This window comes from Myotis lucifugus, unplaced genomic scaffold (genome assembly GCF_000147115.1).
Source record: "Myotis lucifugus unplaced genomic scaffold, Myoluc2.0 scaffold_49, whole genome shotgun sequence".
Classification (NCBI taxonomy): Eukaryota; Metazoa; Chordata; class Mammalia; order Chiroptera; family Vespertilionidae; genus Myotis; species Myotis lucifugus.
This window is the reverse complement of record NW_005871097.1, coordinates 1,268,654-1,289,425: the sequence shown is the minus strand read 5'-3', so window position 1 is coordinate 1,289,425 and position 20,772 is coordinate 1,268,654. Positions and strand designations below refer to the sequence as shown.

Sequence of the window (20,772 nt, the reverse complement as noted above, 5' to 3'; positions counted from 1 at the left end):
ATAATAAGTAACTTTACCTATTTTCCTTAGTTCCATGGATGTTTCAAATTGTTGTCCAGCAACTATCAGCAGAATTGAAAGGTTAATTCCAGAATAAAGAGATGACTGGAGCTCGAAACCTTTGCGATACCTACAATTACAGAACCACTCAGTTCTTATTATATCATCTTATTATGGTAGGAGAAACTGTGTGACTATGGTACAAACCCACCTTCTCATGAAAATTTGTACTACTCTAATTTATTGGTTTCCAGCTTTCCTTCCCAATCTTACAAACAGCTACATGCAGCACTCAAATATCTTCTTTAAAATGTCATAGGAGCAAGTGTACAAAAGAAATTGAAAACCTATTATAATCCTACCACAAAAAGGAGACCACAATTTGATGTCCAAATCTCATTTTTAGAGTTAGATTCCATTTGTACGTGGAGCATTTTTTTACTATATAGAACAGGGGTCCTCAAACTACGGCCCGCGGGCCACATGCAAATACAAATATTGTATTTGTTCCCGTTTTGTTTTTTACTTCAAAATAAGATATGTGCAGTGTGCATAGGAATTTGTTCATAGTTTTTTTTTAAACTATAGTCCGGCCCTCCAACGGTCTGAGGGACAGTGAACTGGCCCCCTGTTTAAAAAAAGTTTGAGGACACCTGATATAGAAACTGCATCAATTATAGGCTATTTCTCTGTAGGCCATTTGTTTGTTTGCTCATTTCACAAAATGGAATCACCAGAATCCTGGAGTTCAAAGAACTATAAGAGCAGTGGCATAAAGTGACAGAAAGGGCAGGGATCTATTACATTAGGATAAAGATATGAAACTATGAATACCATGTTTATACCAAAAGGTTAACAGTACCATTTTTAATTCTTATTTATTCATTATTCTATACATAAAAACTTATTTCTCTTCCATGAGTAACTATGAGTACCACAATCAGAAAAAAAGAATCTGATCAATAAAGTATGCCAAGGACATCTAAAATGGAAGTTGTTTTGTCACTTGTGTGACAAGAGAATTAAACTCCAACAAAATATTAATTGTGGAAGTGAGAATTTATTTAAGGCCATTAAAATCTGGTTTTATGAACTTTGGGGCATTATACAAGTACCCTTAGAGTGACCAGAAGATACCAAGATAGTCCTTCCAAACCCAGCCAACAAAATTCCAATAAAATTGCAACCTTTTCCCCTGTATGTTTTGAGGATTTTAAATTCCATATTCTATTATTTTTTCATTTTTTTTAGTATGAAAAGTTATCTAGGAAGATGGCAGACAAGGTGACTTCTCTATGTCTCATCAATAAATCAAACAGGCTCAGCTTAGGGGCAGACAAGACTTGAACTTGGAGTCAGGATTGCAGTCTCAGGTTTGTCGCTGACCAGCTCTGTGACTTTGGACCAGCTCCTGACCTCCCTGAACCACATGTTTCATATCTGTACCTAAGGGCCTGGGATAGACGATCCCCACGGTCTGACCCAAGCCAACATACCCTGATCAGGAAACTAAGCTTCATTTGCTCCAGTGCCTGCTACCACTACCTTCTGAAGTAGATAGAGAAAGGCTCCTATGACTTTCTTGAAGGATCTATAGGTAATAATTTCCTGACCTGGGGGTTGAATTCTTGCCCACCATGGTGGGAGCACAGCTTCCTATTTTGGCTCAATAAACCTTTGTTGGTTGGATGGATGGATAAATGAATTAATAGTTCACTGAAAAGACAATGCCTGACAATAATACAACTAGGTTCTGGAAAGAGTAGATGGGAAGGAGCATGCCGATCCTCCTTCTTGCCCCTATAAACAAGTGAACTTGTGGGAAGAATGTCACCAGTAAAAAACCCTGTCTCTAATGATTTCCTTAGGGAAAAAGGAATGTGGAAATTCCCAAACCACATTTATAGCATGTTTTTTCACTGCCAGCAGACAAGCAGACACACACATATAGGAAAGAGATGTGAATTTTTAGTCACTGCAACTGTTCTTTGCAGAAATGCACATGCTATTAACTAGGGCTGAGGGTTTACCACTCAATGGCGCTGTCTCTGCTGGCGTTATCTTTGCAGTGTGAATCCAAAAAGATGTCCTTGTAGATCATTCCACATAGGCAGAACATGGCGGGGGCCGGGCAGTCACAGTTCTGCAGAACCTGGAGCATGATCTGCAAAGCCTTCTCACGGTCACCTGCACTGTTTTTCCTGAAAGATTCATGTGATAAGATCATGAATGTCCGAATCAAGACACAGGAGTTTATATACATTCATTCTCTGAGGGGTTAGGTGTAAGGATGCTGTACTTTATTGGAAAAAATATAAATTATATTTCATTTTTTCATATTTAAATGTAAGAGCTACTTAAGATCCACACTAGTGAATTTCACACAATCATACTCAGTCCTTACTTGATCTTTTCTCTTTAGGTTAGACCTACACTATAGATGAGAGCATAAGGTGATTAATGTATTTAGAAGCACAAAAATAATATTGCAGCCTCCTGTAACTAGATGGAGAGCAAGGATTTAAAAGCTAAGCCTAAATCATGAGGATGAGACAGTTTGATAAAAGGTTCTTTGGAAAATGGCAGGGCCCCCAAATTCAAGGCCCAGATGAATTTTGAAATGTACAAAGGCATTTCTTGACCTGAAATGCCTTGCCATTTTCTAAAAGCAAAGGACTTTAGTGAGTCCTGTTTTCCTATCTCATGTTACCCCCACCAAAACAGGAAATTGTTTCTATATTCATAAATCACACTCTTCTCTATTATTAAATTACTAGAAGTCTGTTGCCCAAAGATTCGCACAATAGGCCTTCCTTCCCCTGGCTGCCGGTACTGGTTTTCCTCTGGTACCCGGGACCCAGGCCTTTGGTCTCGGCCACAGCGGAGAAGCCGAGCCTCTTCAGTCTTCAGTCTTCACTCTGGCCAGAGCCTTCAGTCTTCGTTCTGTGCCTGCATATGCAAATTAACCGCCATCTTTGTTGGGTTAATTTGCATACTCATCTGATTGGCTGGTGGGCATAGCAGAGTGATACCAATTTGCATATTTCTCTTTTATTAGTGTAGATATGGTAAAATTTTCATTTATACACAGGAAATGGATTCTTTAGATAGTTGTTAAAATAATTATTGCCACAAAACAATTTGAGTTTGTGGCTGTAAAATGTTAAAAGTGTTCCTGTGAATATCTGGAAGCAAATGTCCATCAGTAGTGGTGATTGATTAACACTTGGGTTGCTAATGATATTCATGCTCATATTATAAAATATTAAACATTTATACAAAGAATTGAAACAATATCTCTGTAATACTGTTATGGAAAGATCTCCAGAATACGTTGTTTTTTTTTGTTTTGTTTTTTGTTTGAAATATATTTTATTGTTTTTCTACAGAGAGGAAGGGAGAGGGATAGAGAGTTAGAAACATCAATGAGAGAGAAACATCAATCAGCTGCCTCCTGCACACCTCCCACTGGGGATGTGCCTGAAACCAAGGTACATGCCCCTGACTGGAATCGAACCCGGGACCCTTCAGTCCGCAGGCCAATGCTCTATCCACTGAGCCAAACCGGTTAGGGCTCCAGAATGCGTTGTTAAGACAAGAAAGCAAGGTGTTGAATACTGTGAAAAGAATGCTACTTTTTAATTTAAGGAGGATATGAATAAATATATGTATCTGCTTTTATATCTTAAAATGGAAGGATAAAACAGAAGGTAATAAAAGTGGCTACCAATAGGTGGAGAGAGAAATCATGATGAAGGGAACAGGAGTAGAGATTACACTTCTTGGAATTTGATTTTGAAACTAGATAAGAATTTTACATAATTATAAAAGAAAATGAAATAAAAATTTAAAAATAGTGTTCCCTAAAAACACTGCTTGGCAATGAACATACCATTTGAACTTGTGGCTAGGACAAAATAGATGATGAGCCTATGCATCTGGTTGATAGCTTACCCACAAAAGAGAAACTAATTCATATGATTTTAAAACACAGCAATTTGACTGTATTTTTCTAAAAAAATATAACCAAAGGGAAAAAACTTAAATGCAAAGAAATCTTAAATAGTTTCTAGTAATCATATCGTTAGTGACAATACTGGTATTGGTATTTTGAAAATGTTTTTTTTTAAAGAGTTTTTTTTAATGTATTTTATTGATTTTTTTTACAGAGAGGAAGGGAGAGAGATAGAGAGTTAGAAACATCGATGAGAGAGAAACATCGATCAGCTGCCTCCTGCACATCTCCTACTGGAGATGTGCCCGCAACCCAGGTACATGCCCTTGACCGGAATCGAACCCGGGACCTTTCAGTCCGCAGGCCGATGCTCTATCCACTGAGCCAAACCGGTTTCGGCGGTATTTTGAAAATATTATATATCTTTTAGTATGAAATACAACAAATAATGTTAACATTACTAGGAACCAGATTTTTCAGCACAAGAGGAACACACATAAAATCAAAGAAGTTAAGTAAAAATCCTCTAGTCCTAAATTTGAATTGGAATATCAGTATCAATTCATGGAATGGTTTCCTCAGCTCTACCAAAAAGGTCCCAAACATTGATCAGGAAGATCGTCCTTATTAGAGTCTGTAAATATCTCACTAACAGGAATCAGGACTCCTTGGAGGACTGGCTGGTTCCAGATATGTCTAAATCAGTGGTCCTAGAACATATTAACATACAAAAAAGCAAAGAAGCTACTAAGCTCATAGCAAAAAGACTCAAAAGCCAAGTTGAATCAGTGTTTGGTAAAAGGGGATGGTTAGAGCATCAAGAATACTAGATGATGTATTATAGAATTGTACACTTGAAACTTACATATTTTTATTAACCAATGTCACCCCAATAAATTTAATAAAATAAAAAGAATTATAGGGGATTGAAACTTATCAACTATATTAAAATTTTGAGTTCATAATGATCTTATAAAACCTCATTGGTCACCTTTGGAGGATGCTAAGGAGCTAACTCATTGTTTTTGAAAACTGATCAAGGCAAAACTCAAGCACATAAACTCTTTTCTCATACAAACTGTATACCAGGGTAACCAAGTCATTGATGAGGGGAAATTTCTCTTTATAAAGTATTTGTGCTAATATCTCAGGAATTAAATATAAAATTCAAAATATTACTATTTTGTGACCTCTAATAAAATAATGGATCTAGGCCAGGGGTGGGCAAACTTTTTGACTCGAGGGCCACAATGGGTTCTTAAACTGGACCGGAGGGCCGGAACAAAAGCATGGATGGAGTGTTTGTGTGAACTAATATAAATTCAAAGTAAACATCATTACATAAAAGGGTACGGTCTTTTTTTTTTTTTTAGTTTTATTCATTTCAAACGGGCCGGATCCGGCCCGCGGGCTGTAGTTTGCCCACGGCTGATCTAGGCAATGATCATCAATGGCCACTAGCATCACAAAAAGAATAAAAAACAGATAAAGTACACAATCAACTATTAAGTATACTTTTAAAAAAGTCAGACCAGAATCTGAAATAAGTATCCAGATCTAACTACCAACTTACAGGGAGAAAAAGGGACAGAGAAGCTCACCAATCTCACCACAGGCATATGATCAGTAAAACCCAAAACTTTAGAAGCTCTACAGGACAAATACTTTTTCAACAAATGAATAAGAAAAAGAAAAAATAAAATAAGAGAAAACTCATATACTATAAAAACCCTTATGAGTCATAGTAATGAACATAAACAGAAGAGACAAAGAAAACAAGGCTGGTGGTTACTACAGAGACAATGAGCCCACGCTGCCCTCCTGGGACATGTCCTTCTACCTGAGCAATGGCCTGCACCTGGATAGCTCAGAAGCTGAGGCTAAGGTGACTTCTGTAGGTTCTGAAACAAGCCTTCAGCCCCTCTAGCATGGGCTAGATTCAGTAACATTCATCTAATATCATCTCTACACACATTTCTAGGGCCTACAGAGTGTCTTCTTCTCTTATCGCTCACCTTTAACTCTTCTCTTAGTGTGATACATCAGATATTCTAATAAATGTGTCATGCATTCAGTTCCCCCTCCACTTACTGAGTAATTCAATGAGTTAAATTTTACTTGAGTTGGAGGTCTTGCCCCAAAGATGCAGGGAGTAAAATGAGTATATTCTAATTTTGTGACTGGCAAGCTTTGTTGGTTTTAACCTAGGACTTTGATTCTGTTATTTTTCCAGACCATTGTTTTGCCTGCTGCCTGGATTCCTAGTCAGAATCTTCTCGCTGCATTAGCATATCTAATTAAATCCTGTTTGTAAAAGCAGCAGCAAATACAAATTGCTCATAAAGAATTTCATACCACTGAGAGACAAGCCGTTTAACTGCTCAATGGAATGACTTCCTCCCTCTGCTATGTTTCCATAACACTTTGAAGCAGTCTTGAATGGGCTTCTGAATACAGTGAAGTGGAAGCTATCAGAAAAAGCTGGCTGTCCCTGGCTTTTCTAATATAGGGAGACCTTGCCATCTTAGGGCCAAACATCATTCACTACTACTAACCTTTAGTAACTAATATATGGACATGATTTGCTCCACTTCCTAAGAGTTGGAGGTCAACTGTAATGCAGGAAAAATCACTACTTGCCCACCACTATTTTCTCCTCTATCAGTATAAGGTAATTCCCTAAACTTCCTCAAAACTGTACCTAATGCCAGATCCTACTGTAACTATGCTGACAGCTGGCCAAGTGATACTTACGGAAAATTCAGGATCAGATTGCATGCATTTGCTTTACCTGCAACTTGTGTTCTGGTCACATTGACTATTCCCTGAAGACACACTGCACATGAAGAACTCTATGCTCACTTTTCTGTTCTGGTCAAGTGGAATGGCCTTTTCACCATCTCCATCCCACACTCTCTCCTGCCCATGAAGTAATTCTTTTTTGTTTTGTTTTTTTCCAATCCTCATCGAGGATATTTTTTCCATTGTTATTCAGAGAGAGAAGAAAGGTGGGGGGGGGGGGAGAGAGACACATCGATGTGAAAAAGACACATCTATTGGTTGCCTTCTGCAAGTGCCTAGACTGGGGCTGGGCGTCAAACCTGAAACCCAGGTATGTGCCCTTGACTGGGAAGCGAACCTGAGACACTTCGGTAAATGGGCTGAAACTGTAACCACTGAGCAATACAGGCAGGGCTATGAGGTAATTCTTACTAAGTCTTCAAATCCCTACTAAAAAGACCCCAGAAAATGCCCAAGCAGAATGACTTCCTCCCTCTGCTATGTTTCCATAACACTTTGGACAAGCTTTCATTAAGACCTTTATCATTCTGAGCTAGCAAGCTTTAATTACATGGCTGACCACACAGGTAGAATATATGTTCCAAAGACAAAGTCCTTGAAGACCAAGACCTTGCCCATTTTCGTAACCTTGACACTGAACACATGATCTAGCTCATACTCAATGAGCACTGAGTAAATGAAGGAAGCAGAATGTAACAGGTAACTTATTTTGAAACTCTATATAGTACGTACACTATCATCCTTACCTGTTCAGTGCAAATGCATAGTGGAATTTAATATTATATTGGTCGGTCAAATCACACATAGGCAGCATGTCCAGTGTTTCTACCAGCTTTACCATTGCATCGTAGTCCTGTTGGCAAGAGGTCCCAAGGTAAGAAAGAGAGGAAATACAGATCTTCATAGGTTTTTCTGAACAGTAATAAACATGAGACAGCCTAAGCATTTAAATATAAGCCTTCTTTACAGACAGCATTTAGTGAAGTTACTTACAACCCAGCAGCCAGGAAAAAAGCTACCATGTTTTGAGTGCAGGAGAGTTACCACCACCAGCACAGCTGTGGGTTAAAATGAGCTGGACATAAACGTATAAGAAATCTTGCAGTCATTTGCTACATAAAGGGAAGAAACATCCCAGTCATTCCTATTTTGCCAGAAACAAATGAATTAATCTAAACCAGTATTTCTCAGCCTTGGCACTATTGAGATTTTTGGGCTGGGTCATTTGTTGTTGTGGGGCACTATCCTGTTAAGCAGTATCCCTGGCTTCTACCTCCTAGATGTGACAACCAAAAATGCTTCCAGACCCTACCACATGTCCCCTAGTTGAGAACCACTGCCCTAAACTGCATAATTACCTAGGGAAAATTGCTACCATGTTTGTCTCATCTGGGACCCCTCTGAGCAGTACCATCTGCTACTCTTTCAGCCAGGCTTAGAATTACTGTTATTGGCCAATTTGCCGAGAGCCAGAAACAGTTAGCATAGGACTTCCCACCGAAATCCCATGCCTGTTTTGTGGCTCTGCACCTGGATGCAGCTGCCCAAGGAAAGTGTATTCCAAGAAGCTTCTGGCTCACCTTTACGCCTGAGAGTTCCACGAATGTAAGGTTATAAAAAGAAGAGATGTGTGAAGGCAAGGACAGGAGGAAGGCAGCAGCTCAGGAAGAAAGACTTCAAAAAAGGCCATTCCCATTCTCTTGTCCCATGGGGCATAATTTAATCATTGTTAAATCCTATTAAAATCAATTAGATGCATCTGTTTATCACTAAGGGCATGAGTTCCTTTGTGACTGACTCTGTTCTTGGTTCAGGTCCTAAATGAATGCCTCTCTTGTTTAGATTTAAAGACCTCTAACCAACAATCCCCAATATGGCTTTGTGGAATTATGCAGATAAGGTACATTGCCTTGTACATTCCTCCAAAGGGAAGGAAGGCAATATATCCTTAGAAATGGCTCAACAGAAATAAATTTGGAAGGAGGACAGGCCCATATCCATGGTACCACATCCCACAAACCCTGTCTCAGGAATTCTCCAGAAGTCTCTTCCTGCTCTTCCTGTCACTGATGGGTGATGGTAAACAAAGAAGGAAGTGACAAAGGCCTAAAGGAAGCAGCATAGCAGAGGAGTTAAGAGCAAGACAATGGAGCCAGTTGCCTTAGTTTGAATCCTTGACCTTGCCAACTGCTGTGTGACCTTGGGCAAGTCACTTAATTTCTCTGTGCCTCATGTTCCTCATTTGCAAAATGGGGATAATCAGAGTATTCAACTCATAGGCTTGTTTTGAATATGAAATGAATTAGGATCAAAGGGCTTGGAACAATGCCTACCATAAAGTGCATAAAAACTATTAAATTCTGCCCTAACCAGTTTGGCTCAGTAGATAGAGCGTCAGCCTGCGGACTGAAGGGTCCCAGGTTCGATTCTGGTCAAGGGCATGTACCTTGGTTGTGGGCACATCCCCAGTAGGGGGTGTGCAAGAGGCAACTGATTCGATGTTTCTCTCTCATCGATGTTTCTAACTCTCTCTCCCTCTCCCTCTCCCTTTCTCTCTGTAAAAAAATCAATAAAATATATTTAAAAAACCACAAAAACAAACAAAAAACCTGTTAAATTCTGCATTTCTTTTAGTGAGCAATACCATATGAGATTTTATTGGAGTAGCCATCTGATATGACAAAACCTTCTCCAATATTTCCACTACAACAGATACAGGTGACCTAGGATGTAGCCACATACTATTCTGTCTATAAAACAGCTACCTAACTGTGCACCTAGTATAAAAGTACTTCATATGAGGAATTTCTCATGCCAAGGAAGAACTCTGCATGTATTAACCTCAGTTAAACTTATATTGCATACCTGGATATCACAGCAGGACAGCAGTAAATTAATGATGATATCTGAAGTCAGAATCTCGGTATCATCTATGTGTAGTTTGATCCTAGCCAGCTCCTTTGCCAGTTCATCGCCCTTGTATATCTCTCTGGCTCTCCGGATGTCATTTATCAAGGTTTCTTTGTGATAAACACTGGAGAGGGAAACATGAAAACCTCAGGTTGCATCTCCATGCATCCAGTCTGACTTATAATGACCATAGAGTGATTCAAATTTGTGGTCCAATTTCCAAGTAATTTTTAAATGAAGACTGGGTATTGTCAATCAGGGGGTAATACTGTCAACCCATTAAGTAGCTGAAATGACTTAACTAGAGAGAGTAAAATTACGCTGGTCATTAAAAAAAGAGAATAAGCTCAATTAAATAAGTCTTCAGAAAAAGAGAAACATATAAATAAGAACTGTGACTTACTTTGACTAACAATAAAACTATGCCAAATAACTGTGTATACAATACATAGGCTAGTCAATGCTTATAAGAAGAATTAAAAAAACATTTAAAGAATGAGGTAATGCCCCACAGAAAGCACTCTGATATAAAAATATCAGTGCATCCCTGGTTGGTATTGCTCGACGGTTAGAGCATCGGACCTTGCACCAAAAGGTCAGATTCAATTTCCAGTCAAGGGCATGTACTTGAGTTGTAGGTTTGATTCCCGGCCCTGGCCCTGGTTAGGTGTGTGCAGGAGGTACCAATCAATGTGTCTCTCTCACAAAGATGTTTCTCTCTCTCCCGTGCTCCCTCCCTCCTATTCTCTAAAAAATCAATGGAAAAAATGTCCTCAGGTGAGGATTAACAACACATATACATATCAGTGCATTGCTTTAATATTTTATTTTCTGGCCCATTGCTTATTACCCCAATGATAAGCAAATTAGCAGATTCTACCAGTGTTTAAAATTCTATTATTGAGCATAAAATTCTATTATTAATCTAATGAGTCATTAACTTAGATGACAGCCATTATTCATTTGGTGGACTATAAAGGCATCAAAGCTATTAAGGCATTATTAGTTTAGCCTGACAAGTAAAATGTTATACTTTAGTTTAGTCTTCTTTTCAAGGGTAATTCTGAAAAATAGTTTTATTAAACTAAGAAACCTAATAAGAACAGTAGCTTGTAAGTAAATAAACAAAATACCAAGTTGAGTATGGCTTGAGGACATCAAATATGTAATAAGCACGCAGCCATTTCTACCTCTGGGAACCAGGGAAGATGTTGCTAATGAATGTGAACTTGGAAATGGCTTCCAACCCATTTTCAGCACAAGGCTCCAGGCAGCCTTTACCAATTAAGAGTTGGCACTTGAGCTAAAAACTTTGCCATCCTCATTATAGATGTTTTTAAACCATTAGCACCATTTAACCTCTCACTAACCATTGCCAGGTATCTGCCAGTTCAAGGTGTGAATCAACTAGCAGGTATTTCAAGTCCTTTGAAATGAAACCAAATCAAAAGAGTTCTTTTCCTACTGATTACACACACACACACACACACACACACACGCACACGCACACGCACACACCGACTGAGAAACAAAACTTGAGTCCACTTCTTGAAAAGACTTCGCTCATCTGGCAAATTCAAGCTAGTCTACCTCTTTGTCAGACCTGAAAAGATGATACTAGGAGAGCTTTCTTCCTAAACTTCACTAAAATATTCATTGTGCAATAAGACAATAGTTAGCAAGATGTGCTTGAAAGAGGCTTTGCAGGAATGTGCTACAAAAGTTCCCCATTTGCTTTCTATGTTGGCATGTGGCCACATATGTCTGGATTTCCAGTCTTCTTTTCTTTAAATTTTCACTCTTTGGTTGCTTCCTGCATGTGTCCTAACTCGGAATCAAACCCACAAGCCTAGCGCATCAGGACAGAGCTCCAACTAACTGAGCTACCTGGCCAGAGCTCCAGTTTTGTTTTCCCATAAAGTCTGTAGAAGAAGCTGCATCCAGAGAAGAGGTAATGGGGTAGAAAAAGAGAACAGACTATTTACTATTGTGTACCTCACACCAATACTACTGTAGTAATGCTCCACAGTTCAAGGAGCCATGATTTGATCCAAAGTGGGACATGTGGCCCTTTACATTTTTGAAGTCTGTTCAGCCAGTGCTTCAGATTTTCATTTGTTTTGAAAGGACAAATCCTTCTTGTGATGACTTACAGGAGTAAATCCTTTAAATGGACTGCAAGCAAAATAACTAGATCCTTTGGTTAAGTAGAATCATTTTTCTGCCTTCAAGTTGTAGAATAAGAATATTTTAAGGCATGGTTTATTGAGCACTAAGGCACAAAGAAGTGAGCTGACTTTTACAAGGCTACACAGCAAGGAATAGCCAGAGCCAGGATTCAAACCCAAACCTGAATCAGTATTCCCCACCTTCTCCAACATCAATCTACACAGGACATCCTGAGGTCAGTTTGGCTTCAGCTGAACATAGTGCATCCCAACTTTTACAGCATTTTAACAACCTCAGTAACTGACTGGGGTGAGAGGTGGGAAGAAATCATCTTCAGATATGATCTTAAGACACAGAATCTCAGAGCATTAAAAAAAATCAATGACTTAACCTCTTTATTTTCTACATGAGAAAATGGCTACAGAGAGTTGAGGCCAGATATAGGCTCAACCCCGACCCCCTAATTCCAGGTTTATTCTCTTTTAGCTATACCTCAATGGCCCAACTCAGTGATGTATTAAGGAACAACAATGGATTTCAGGATGACTTAAAAATGATTGGTAGGAGAGAGAACCAAGATGACGGCGTAAATGCCGGTACTCGCCACCTCCCATAACCACAACAAAATTACAACTAAAATACAGAACAACCATCATTCAGAACCTCCTGAAAGCTGGTTGAATAGAAGTCCTACAACTAGAGAAGTAAAGAAGAAAGCACATGGAGACTGGCAGGATGAGTGGAGGTTCGGAAGGGGCTGGTCCGACACCCACGCGTGCTGCTTTTTTTAATTGGAGGGAGATCGCCTCTGCAGAAGCCACCCCTGAGGAGAAAGGGGTCCCAGCCTAGGGTTCAGGAGCTTGGAAGAGAAGTCCCCATGACTATGGGTTGTAAAACCAGCAGGGATTATGGCAGAGAGACACAGAGGCTCCTGGAGACCCAGGTGTTCCATTTAAAGGGCCAGCACATGAACTTACTCAGACTCCTAGTACCAGGCGGCTCTGGAGGACCCAGGCATATACTGAAAGGAACTGGACTATCTGGCATCAGGGCAGGAACTCAGGGGCATCTTTCTCCTAGACAGGGGTGCTTGCAGGGGTCATTGTTCCTGTGCTGGGACCTCCCCTATCACAGGGCTGACTGGCAGCCAAATCTGAGTATCAAACAGTGTGGCCCACACTGTTTGCTCTGCCCTGATGATTCCCTAAGACTCTGCCCCATCCAATTTGCAGCCCCGCCCAAGCTGTTTGCAGCAGCTATTCCATAGGAATGGCCTATCCTGGCTCAGGCTTCAGAATTGGCTAAAATCTCTCAAAAATGCTGCAGCTGGTGACAGCCTGTATGAAACCTATCAATAAAAGGCCAAAGACCCAGCACAAGCCTCTTTGCTTCACAGCTGGGCCTGGCCTCCTGCACAGCAGCTCTCCCATTGTAGTCACAGCTGGTCCTCACAGCCAATTGGCCTGGAGGTCAACTCCTCTCAGTGACACCAACAGCAATCAAGGTTTAACTACAAGAGTATACACACAGCCCACACAGGGACACACCTAGAGTGCCCAGCTCAGGTGACTGGGGAGGCTGAGCCACTGGGTCCTACAGGACACCTACCACACAAGGCCACTCTACCAATTCCAGGAGACAGAGAAGCTCTACCTAATACACAGAAACAAACACAAGGAAGCAGCCAAAATGCTGAGACAAAGAAACATGTCACAAATGAAAGAAATAGAAGCAAGCAAACTACTGGATACAGAGTTCAAAACCATGGTTATAAGGTTACTCAAGGATCTTCATGAGACTTTCAAGGATCTTAGTGAGAATGCCAAAGACATGAAAAATGACCAATCAGAAATTAAGCATACACTAACTGAAATAAAGAACAATTTGTCGGGATTCAACATTTGAATTATGGGGGTGCCAGAAGAAGAAGAGCAAGATACTGAAAACCTATCTGAAGAAATAATGACAGATAACTTCCCATACCTGGTGAAAGAAATAGACTTATAGGTCCAGGAAGCACAGAGAGTCCCAAACAAGAGGAACCCAAAGAGACCCACACCAAGATACATCATAATTAAAATGCCAAAGGTTAAACATAGAGACTGTCAGCTGCTTTCTCAACAGAAACTTTGCAGGCCAGAGGGGAGTGGCAAGAAATATTCAAAGTGATGAATAGCATAATTACTCTACCCTACAAAGCTCTCATTTAGAATTGAGGGTCAGATAAAGAGCTTCACAAACAAGAAAAAACTAAAGGAATTCATCACCACTAAACCAGTATTACAAGAAATATTGTTGTTGGAGGAGGAGGAAGAAGAGATAAAAATATGAAAAATAAAATGGCAACAAATATGTCTATCAACAATAGAATCTAAAATCAAAATAAATAAACAAGGAATCTAATGAACAAAATAAATGGGTAAATAAAGCAGAATCAGAGGCAGAGATGCATTGAACAGACTGATGAATCTCAGAAGTGGGGTGGGAAGAGATTAACAAAGATCTTACCTATGGACAGCCTAGGATGGGGCAGGAGCCGGTGAATGGGGGGCAATGGGGGTAAAAGGGAGAGAACTGTAATACTCTCAACAATAAAGATTTAAAAATGAAACAAACAAACAAACAAAATGATTGGTAAGGGTTCCCCATTCTCCAGGTGCTATGATCTTTTGAGGGGGTATCACCTCCATGAATGTGATGGGAAGATTGTGACAAAGTGCCCAGGGTTGTTGAATGCTGAGGGGAGTTACCATGAGGTTATTTGGATGTTCCTGAGGAGGCTAATGAATCTGTCCACCAAGGTCTCATGCAGGGGATTCAGCATGGTGTCCCAGTTGGTTTGCAAGTACTCTGAGGCATCTCTCTGGAGATCGCTCTCACAGCAAATGTATTCAGCACATGGTGTTATGATGTATGGGATGAAATAATAATTTCCACTAGATACCTGGAAAAAAGAAACAAAAAGGTTTCACAAAGCAATTGATGCAGAAGCATAGCTATGGACTTGGAACCTGGTGGGACAGGGAAGGAGAAAATGCCTAAGTATTATCACAACTTGTGTAATATGACTACAAATCTATTAGGCACAGAATAGGAAACCACTCGATTTCATAAGCTCTAACACATGGATATATGACAAAAATTTGGTTTTAAATACTGAACTGATCTGTGTATGTCTCAGAACTTCATTGGCAGAGGTTTTAGGGGTTTAAAATCTCAGAAATTACATCATTTTATTACATGCCCCCCAAATAAGATAACCAAGAATTGCAATGTAAGGGCATTTTTTTCTTTTTTTTTTCAGCATCAATGGAAAAGCCATATATTTGATAATTTAACCACAAGTTAACTATCATAAATTTTGTTGAGTAAGAACTGTTTTGCAAAAAGCAATACTAATAAATATGATTAGTCTCAGAGATGTTTTGAAAAAGGATTTTAAAAAATTTTATATTATCAAATAATACTCATACTAGTAAAACTATTTTTCTATGGAATAATTACAATTTGACTATGAATTGTGATTCTTTGTAAAGCATAAACAGTACCTTTAAAGTGTACTAAATCAATGTTTAATTTTTGACACTAAGTTTTAAAGAATTTACATGGTGCCAGAAATAATTCGTCTGACTTCTTGCATTTAATTTTAAAAACTAAACTAATAAAGTTATCTAAGTATTTTGCCCTAATGCAGATATATCTTGAGAAACACACTTTCTCTAAAAATGAGAATTCAAGTAAGGAATACAGCTTCTTCTAAGTTAAATACATTAATTACAGAGGCTACTTCCAGGGGTGAAATCAACCTGCAAAATATACATACCATACTTTGAAGTTATGGTTATTCTTACAAAGAAAAATTAAAACAAAGTTAAAGAACATCTGTGGACTATGTACACTAATCTCAAAATACCAGAAAGTTCTAAGGTTTAATAGATAATCTCTTGGGGTTGGTTATATTTTCACTCATTTTCATAAAGGCACAACCTTTATCTTTCATATAAACATGTTTTCTGAAGTGATAAAATGCTGAAGTGGCTATCTTTAAAGCAGTAGAAAATAGCATAACTGAAGATAGGTGAAAAAGAAGTCATTTTATGAAACTTGGAAGTTATATGAACCAGATCCCAGCTCCAAGCAGCATTACTCCAATCCATAATGAGGGGCAAGTTAGCAGAAGGCACCTCATTTACTTTGATATTTGATTTCAACATTTAATCAACCTCATTTAAAAAGCACCTCATTTACTTTGATATTCAATTGCAATATTTAATCAACATTAGTTGTGAGCTGTTCATTCTGCTGAACCCAAACTTTTTTTGAGTTTGCCCTACTTCCATGGCATCTGAAGTAGAAGAAAAAACTGTCTATATTCCGTTAGTGGACAACATTTGAAAATTACCATAAACAATACCTCTCAAGGTTTATGTCCCTTTACCCTTTTCTCTTAGATGCTATTTTATAACCTTCCAGCCATCTCTGGTCCTTTATTTGTTCCCCTGAATGTTCTAATTTCTCATACCACATGAAGCATGGCAACTAGTACCTAAAGTAATTCTAAAGTAATGCCAAATTTAGCAGATTAATTCCCAAATCCTTTAGAATAAGTTCATTCCTAAAAAACAAACAAACAAAAACTTAGGGAGAATGGTGCCATGGTATAATTAGAACAAGAATGAAAGGACTTCCTGGTTGTTTAGGAGGGAGAAAGTTCTAGTGAAGGAGGGTATATTAAAGTGGAATGGTAACAGAACTACACTAAGTCTCCTGGAATAGACCCTGATATATCCAACAGTTAGGATGGAAAAAGAGTTTTCTTCCTTGCACCATGCCTTAATGTAATTCTTGTTTTAAGGAATAACTGTTTCCTAGACATTCCTTGCATTAAATCCAAATTATGCCTTTTCACTTGTGTTGACAAAAATGGAATGGCAGACATTAAGTACTGGAAGTTATCTATGAACAAAATGACAGAATTCAACCTCTTTTTATTGATGAGGACACTGATAATTAGGGTGGGGTTGGGGAGGTGGAATGACTACCCAAAGTTCCTCAGAGAGAGGGACCTACAACCTGTGCCTCCTGGCCCCAGGCTCAATCTCCTTTGACTGGACCCCCCCGCCCCCGCCCCGGTCTCCATGAAGAAGGTAATTTAAGAAATAGAGATCTAGAGAGACCAGGAAAGACCCCCTGTAAGTGGACAATATCAGTATGTAAATGGGACAAAATGAAGTGACATATCTTCCCATTTTATCCTCCAAGAGGAACTCAAAATCACCCTGATGCCTCGTTTTACATGATGGCTTGCTAAACCCAGGCTGCTGTGGTAATCCACTTGTTTTCTTTCTAGAACTTCATCCTCTGAATTGGAGGAAGGTGAAGGTGAAGGCTTTGCCTCAGGTAGGGAACTCTGCATAGACAAGAAGAAGCCTGGGCCCCACAGCTTCAGGTTGGGGCCTTCTGTGGAGGGGATAAAGTCAAATAAAGCTCCTGCTCCCTTGTGGAGGGCACCCTCAGGAGACCTCTACCTCCTGGGATCTTTTCTCCCTCTCCCTCTGGGAACTCCAGGTGAAATAGGAAAAGAGGCATGAGGTGCTTCCCTTCTAGAAGGGCCACTGGGAAGGAGGCTGAGGGGGGAAAAAAAGGGAACAAAGAAACCGTTCCTAGTCTAGGTCACAATTTCTCAAACCACAAAGACATAGGTCTAGAACAGTAGTCGGCAAACTCATTAGTCAACAGAGCCGAATATCAACAATATGACGATTGAAATTTCTTTTGAGAGCCAAATTTTTTACACTTAAACTATATAGGTAGGTACATTGTTATTAACTTAATTAGAGTACTCCTAAGCTGGCCTTTGCTAAAAACGCCCTCAATCTGATTGAGGTACGTTCGCTGAGATCGACCCCTTCCAACTCTCCCATCCACACTCGTCTTGTATACTTGTTTCAGAGAGATGAGTGTGGATGGGAGAGTTGGAAGGGGTCAACCTCAGCGAATGTACCTCAAAACAATGTACCTCCCCGCGCTGCGTATCCCGCGGCCCGCCTGCGCCGCGTCTCCCGTAGCACCACAGACCTACACCCCCTACTTCTTCTAACGCCACTTCTTCAAAATAGACTCGCCCAGGCTGAAAACCGACTTTTGCGCATGGGCCACGAAGTTTCAATCGCACTGTACGTGCACGCCCGCACGTGGTATTTTGTGGAAGAGCCACACTCAAGGGGCCAAAGAGCCGCATGTGGCTCGCGAGCTGCGGTTTGCCGATCACTGGTCTAGAAGGATGGGCAGTTTGGGGGGCACTCAAAAGTACAGGATAACCTTGGCACAATTTCCAAGGACATGACCTTATTTGAATGTTTTTAGGGTGGGGGCTTTATTATACAGTTCAAACCAACACAGCATTATCAATATGCCATTGCAGGAACTTTTAAGCCAAATTGGGAAACTTTAGCACATAAATGGGACAGAAGGAACTGGAAATCTGTACCACTTCTTTTCAGCTGTGGCAGGAAACGTAGCTTAAGCCCTCATATTAACTGGGGTATAAGTTCATGTTTTTCCATTGTTAGAAAAAACTTGGGTGGGAAGTATGAGGGTACTAGGTACTGATTCCAGCAAAAGTAAATAAATTATATATATATATATATATATATATATATTATTTGATTTTATTTTTTACTTTTATTTTTAATTTTTTCAACTACAGTTTACTTTCAGTATTATTTTGTATTGGTTTCAGGTGTACAGCATAGTGATTAGACAATCATATCTTTACAAAGTGTTCCCCTCGATATTTCCAGTACCCAACTGGCATCATGCATAGTTATTACAATACTGACTATATTCCCTATGCTGTAGGTTACATCCCTGTGACTATTCTGTAGTTTCCAATATGTACTTCTTAATCCCTTTACCTCTCTTACTTAGTCCCTCAATTCTCCTCCCCTTTGGCAATCACCCATCAGGTCGGGCTCGCAGTCCTAGTATATAACAAAGAACAAGTATACTTGCCCGACTTTGCCTTCTGGCTCACAGTCTGGATAGCTGATTGGGGTCTGAGCTAGCTGGCAGCTTGAGGTACAGGGGGTTCTAGCTATCCCCCTTAGAAACACAATCAACAGGCACAATTAGAAATCACTTTGCTATCTGTGGGATTTTCAGGCAAACATTTTACCCATTTACATTTATGAAGTTAAAAATCTGAAAATATAATACTTACTGTGTTTTTCTGAGTTACTATATCCTGAAAAGAAAAAGAAAATATGATCTGAATACAGTGTTTTTCCAAAACAGTTAATTTCCATAAGCAAGTACTTTGTCCCAACCAATTATCCAGAGTAAATCAGTTGAAACCTCCCCTGCAAAAAGCTTCAAATAAAATGAGCCTTTAAGAATTGTAAAATGCATGTTCTAAGGAAAATTTATCATAATTGGTTAGCTTTGGAACTAGTGGGGGGGCATATATGATTATAAGAATTTTCCTATAACAATGGCAATGCTTTTGTCCCAAGAGAGATTGAGATTCAAGCTTGGGCTCTGAATACCCTACTCCTTGTCTTCCCAGTGAGGAATGTCAGTGACAGCGAGGAAGTACATGGGAAGCACCGTGGTATCCTCAGGTCTGAAACACTTCTTGACTCATCCATGCAAAGGCTGCCACTCCCACAGAAAACCTTCCTATGGAAGGGGTGTCACTGGTAGGATTCCTGACCCTTCACTATAGTTGTCTAGGAATTTTCAAATGCAATGACAACAATTTTAATCAGTTAACAGCATAATGTTTATGCAGCCCTTGATTGGATCATTTATGCACTGCAAGCCAACATTTGCCCAAAAAAGAAAACACAATTAGAGCTGCCCCTTAAAATGTTTTTACATGTTCTGAGATTTCTATTTTCTAACGACAAGTGCAGATTGCTTCTTTTGGCGTCAGATATAACTGACTACCCACTTTCATTTCAGGAAATATTATTCCATATCATTAAATATTAAAACTTATCTAGGTCATAGGACTTTCCAGAGGAATTCACTGAGGCACAGCTGAGAAAAAAATGCATTACATTGGGAAAAATACATACTAATTTCATGTTTCTCATAAAAATATACTTAACAATGGGCCCTTTCATATTTTCTAATTCTAAATATTTCTAAGCATAACTACCTTAGTGAAAATCAGTAAAAGGAGAAATTAATATCTAAAGTAATTTAGATTGGTTTACAGCCTTTGGGGAAACTATTCTACAATGTACAGTACAATAATAAAATAGTTTCTTCTTTCAATGTCTTATGAATGACTTCCTAAAACACATTTCTGTGCTATAGTAGAGCACACACCTATGTGAAGTGTATGTGGTATATAACACATACAGGTTATACATCTGAAGAAGGTGGAATTTCTACCGAGAAATAATCCCAAATTATTATAGAGCCCAGAACAAGCTGGTTAATATTAAATCTCAAGAAACACAAAAATGTCCAACTTGCTATCAGAAAATTATGATGTCCATGAAAGTTAACTCTGAAGCACTGGCACTGGTCTTCAACCCTAGTTGCAGATTTTGGAGGTTAAGAATGTTCCCTCAAGACGGTATGTTATTGGTCTGGGGTATGGCCTGGGACCTGGGATATTTACAAGTGCTCCAAGTGATTCTGAAGTACAATCAAGGTTGAGTAACACCGTTGTCAACAAACTAATGTTTTATTCCTCAAATGGTTTAACACAGATCAAGATTGCCTGACCAACATTAAGATATTCAACAATATTAATTAGCTGAATTTTGTAGTAATTCACCTTAGACATTCACATTTACAAATATAAGCATTAAAAAAAGAATATTATCCAAAAAAGCATTGGTATAAAACTTGCCAAAGTACATTTAAAAGTTCTCAATCATTAGTGAGTGTGCCTAAACACACAAGTTTTCAGTTTTACT

The 20,772-nt window shown here is 39.2% G+C and overlaps 1 protein-coding gene across 1 annotated transcript in view; it reads right to left on the bottom strand.

The window, feature by feature from the left end:
• Positions 1–20,772, bottom strand: part of MAP3K15 (mitogen-activated protein kinase kinase kinase 15) — a 75,104-nt gene that overhangs the window by 50,438 nt on the left and 3,894 nt on the right. Inside the window, exons 3-8 of the mRNA XM_023753736.1 lie at positions 19,059–19,082; positions 14,587–14,780; positions 9,623–9,791; positions 7,504–7,610; positions 2,031–2,201; positions 18–130 (exon numbers count right to left, since the gene is read on the bottom strand). Of these exons, the coding sequence (XP_023609504.1) occupies positions 18–130; positions 2,031–2,201; positions 7,504–7,610; positions 9,623–9,791; positions 14,587–14,780; positions 19,059–19,082 (778 nt within the window). The remainder of the gene's footprint in view (positions 1–17; positions 131–2,030; positions 2,202–7,503; positions 7,611–9,622; positions 9,792–14,586; positions 14,781–19,058; positions 19,083–20,772) is intronic.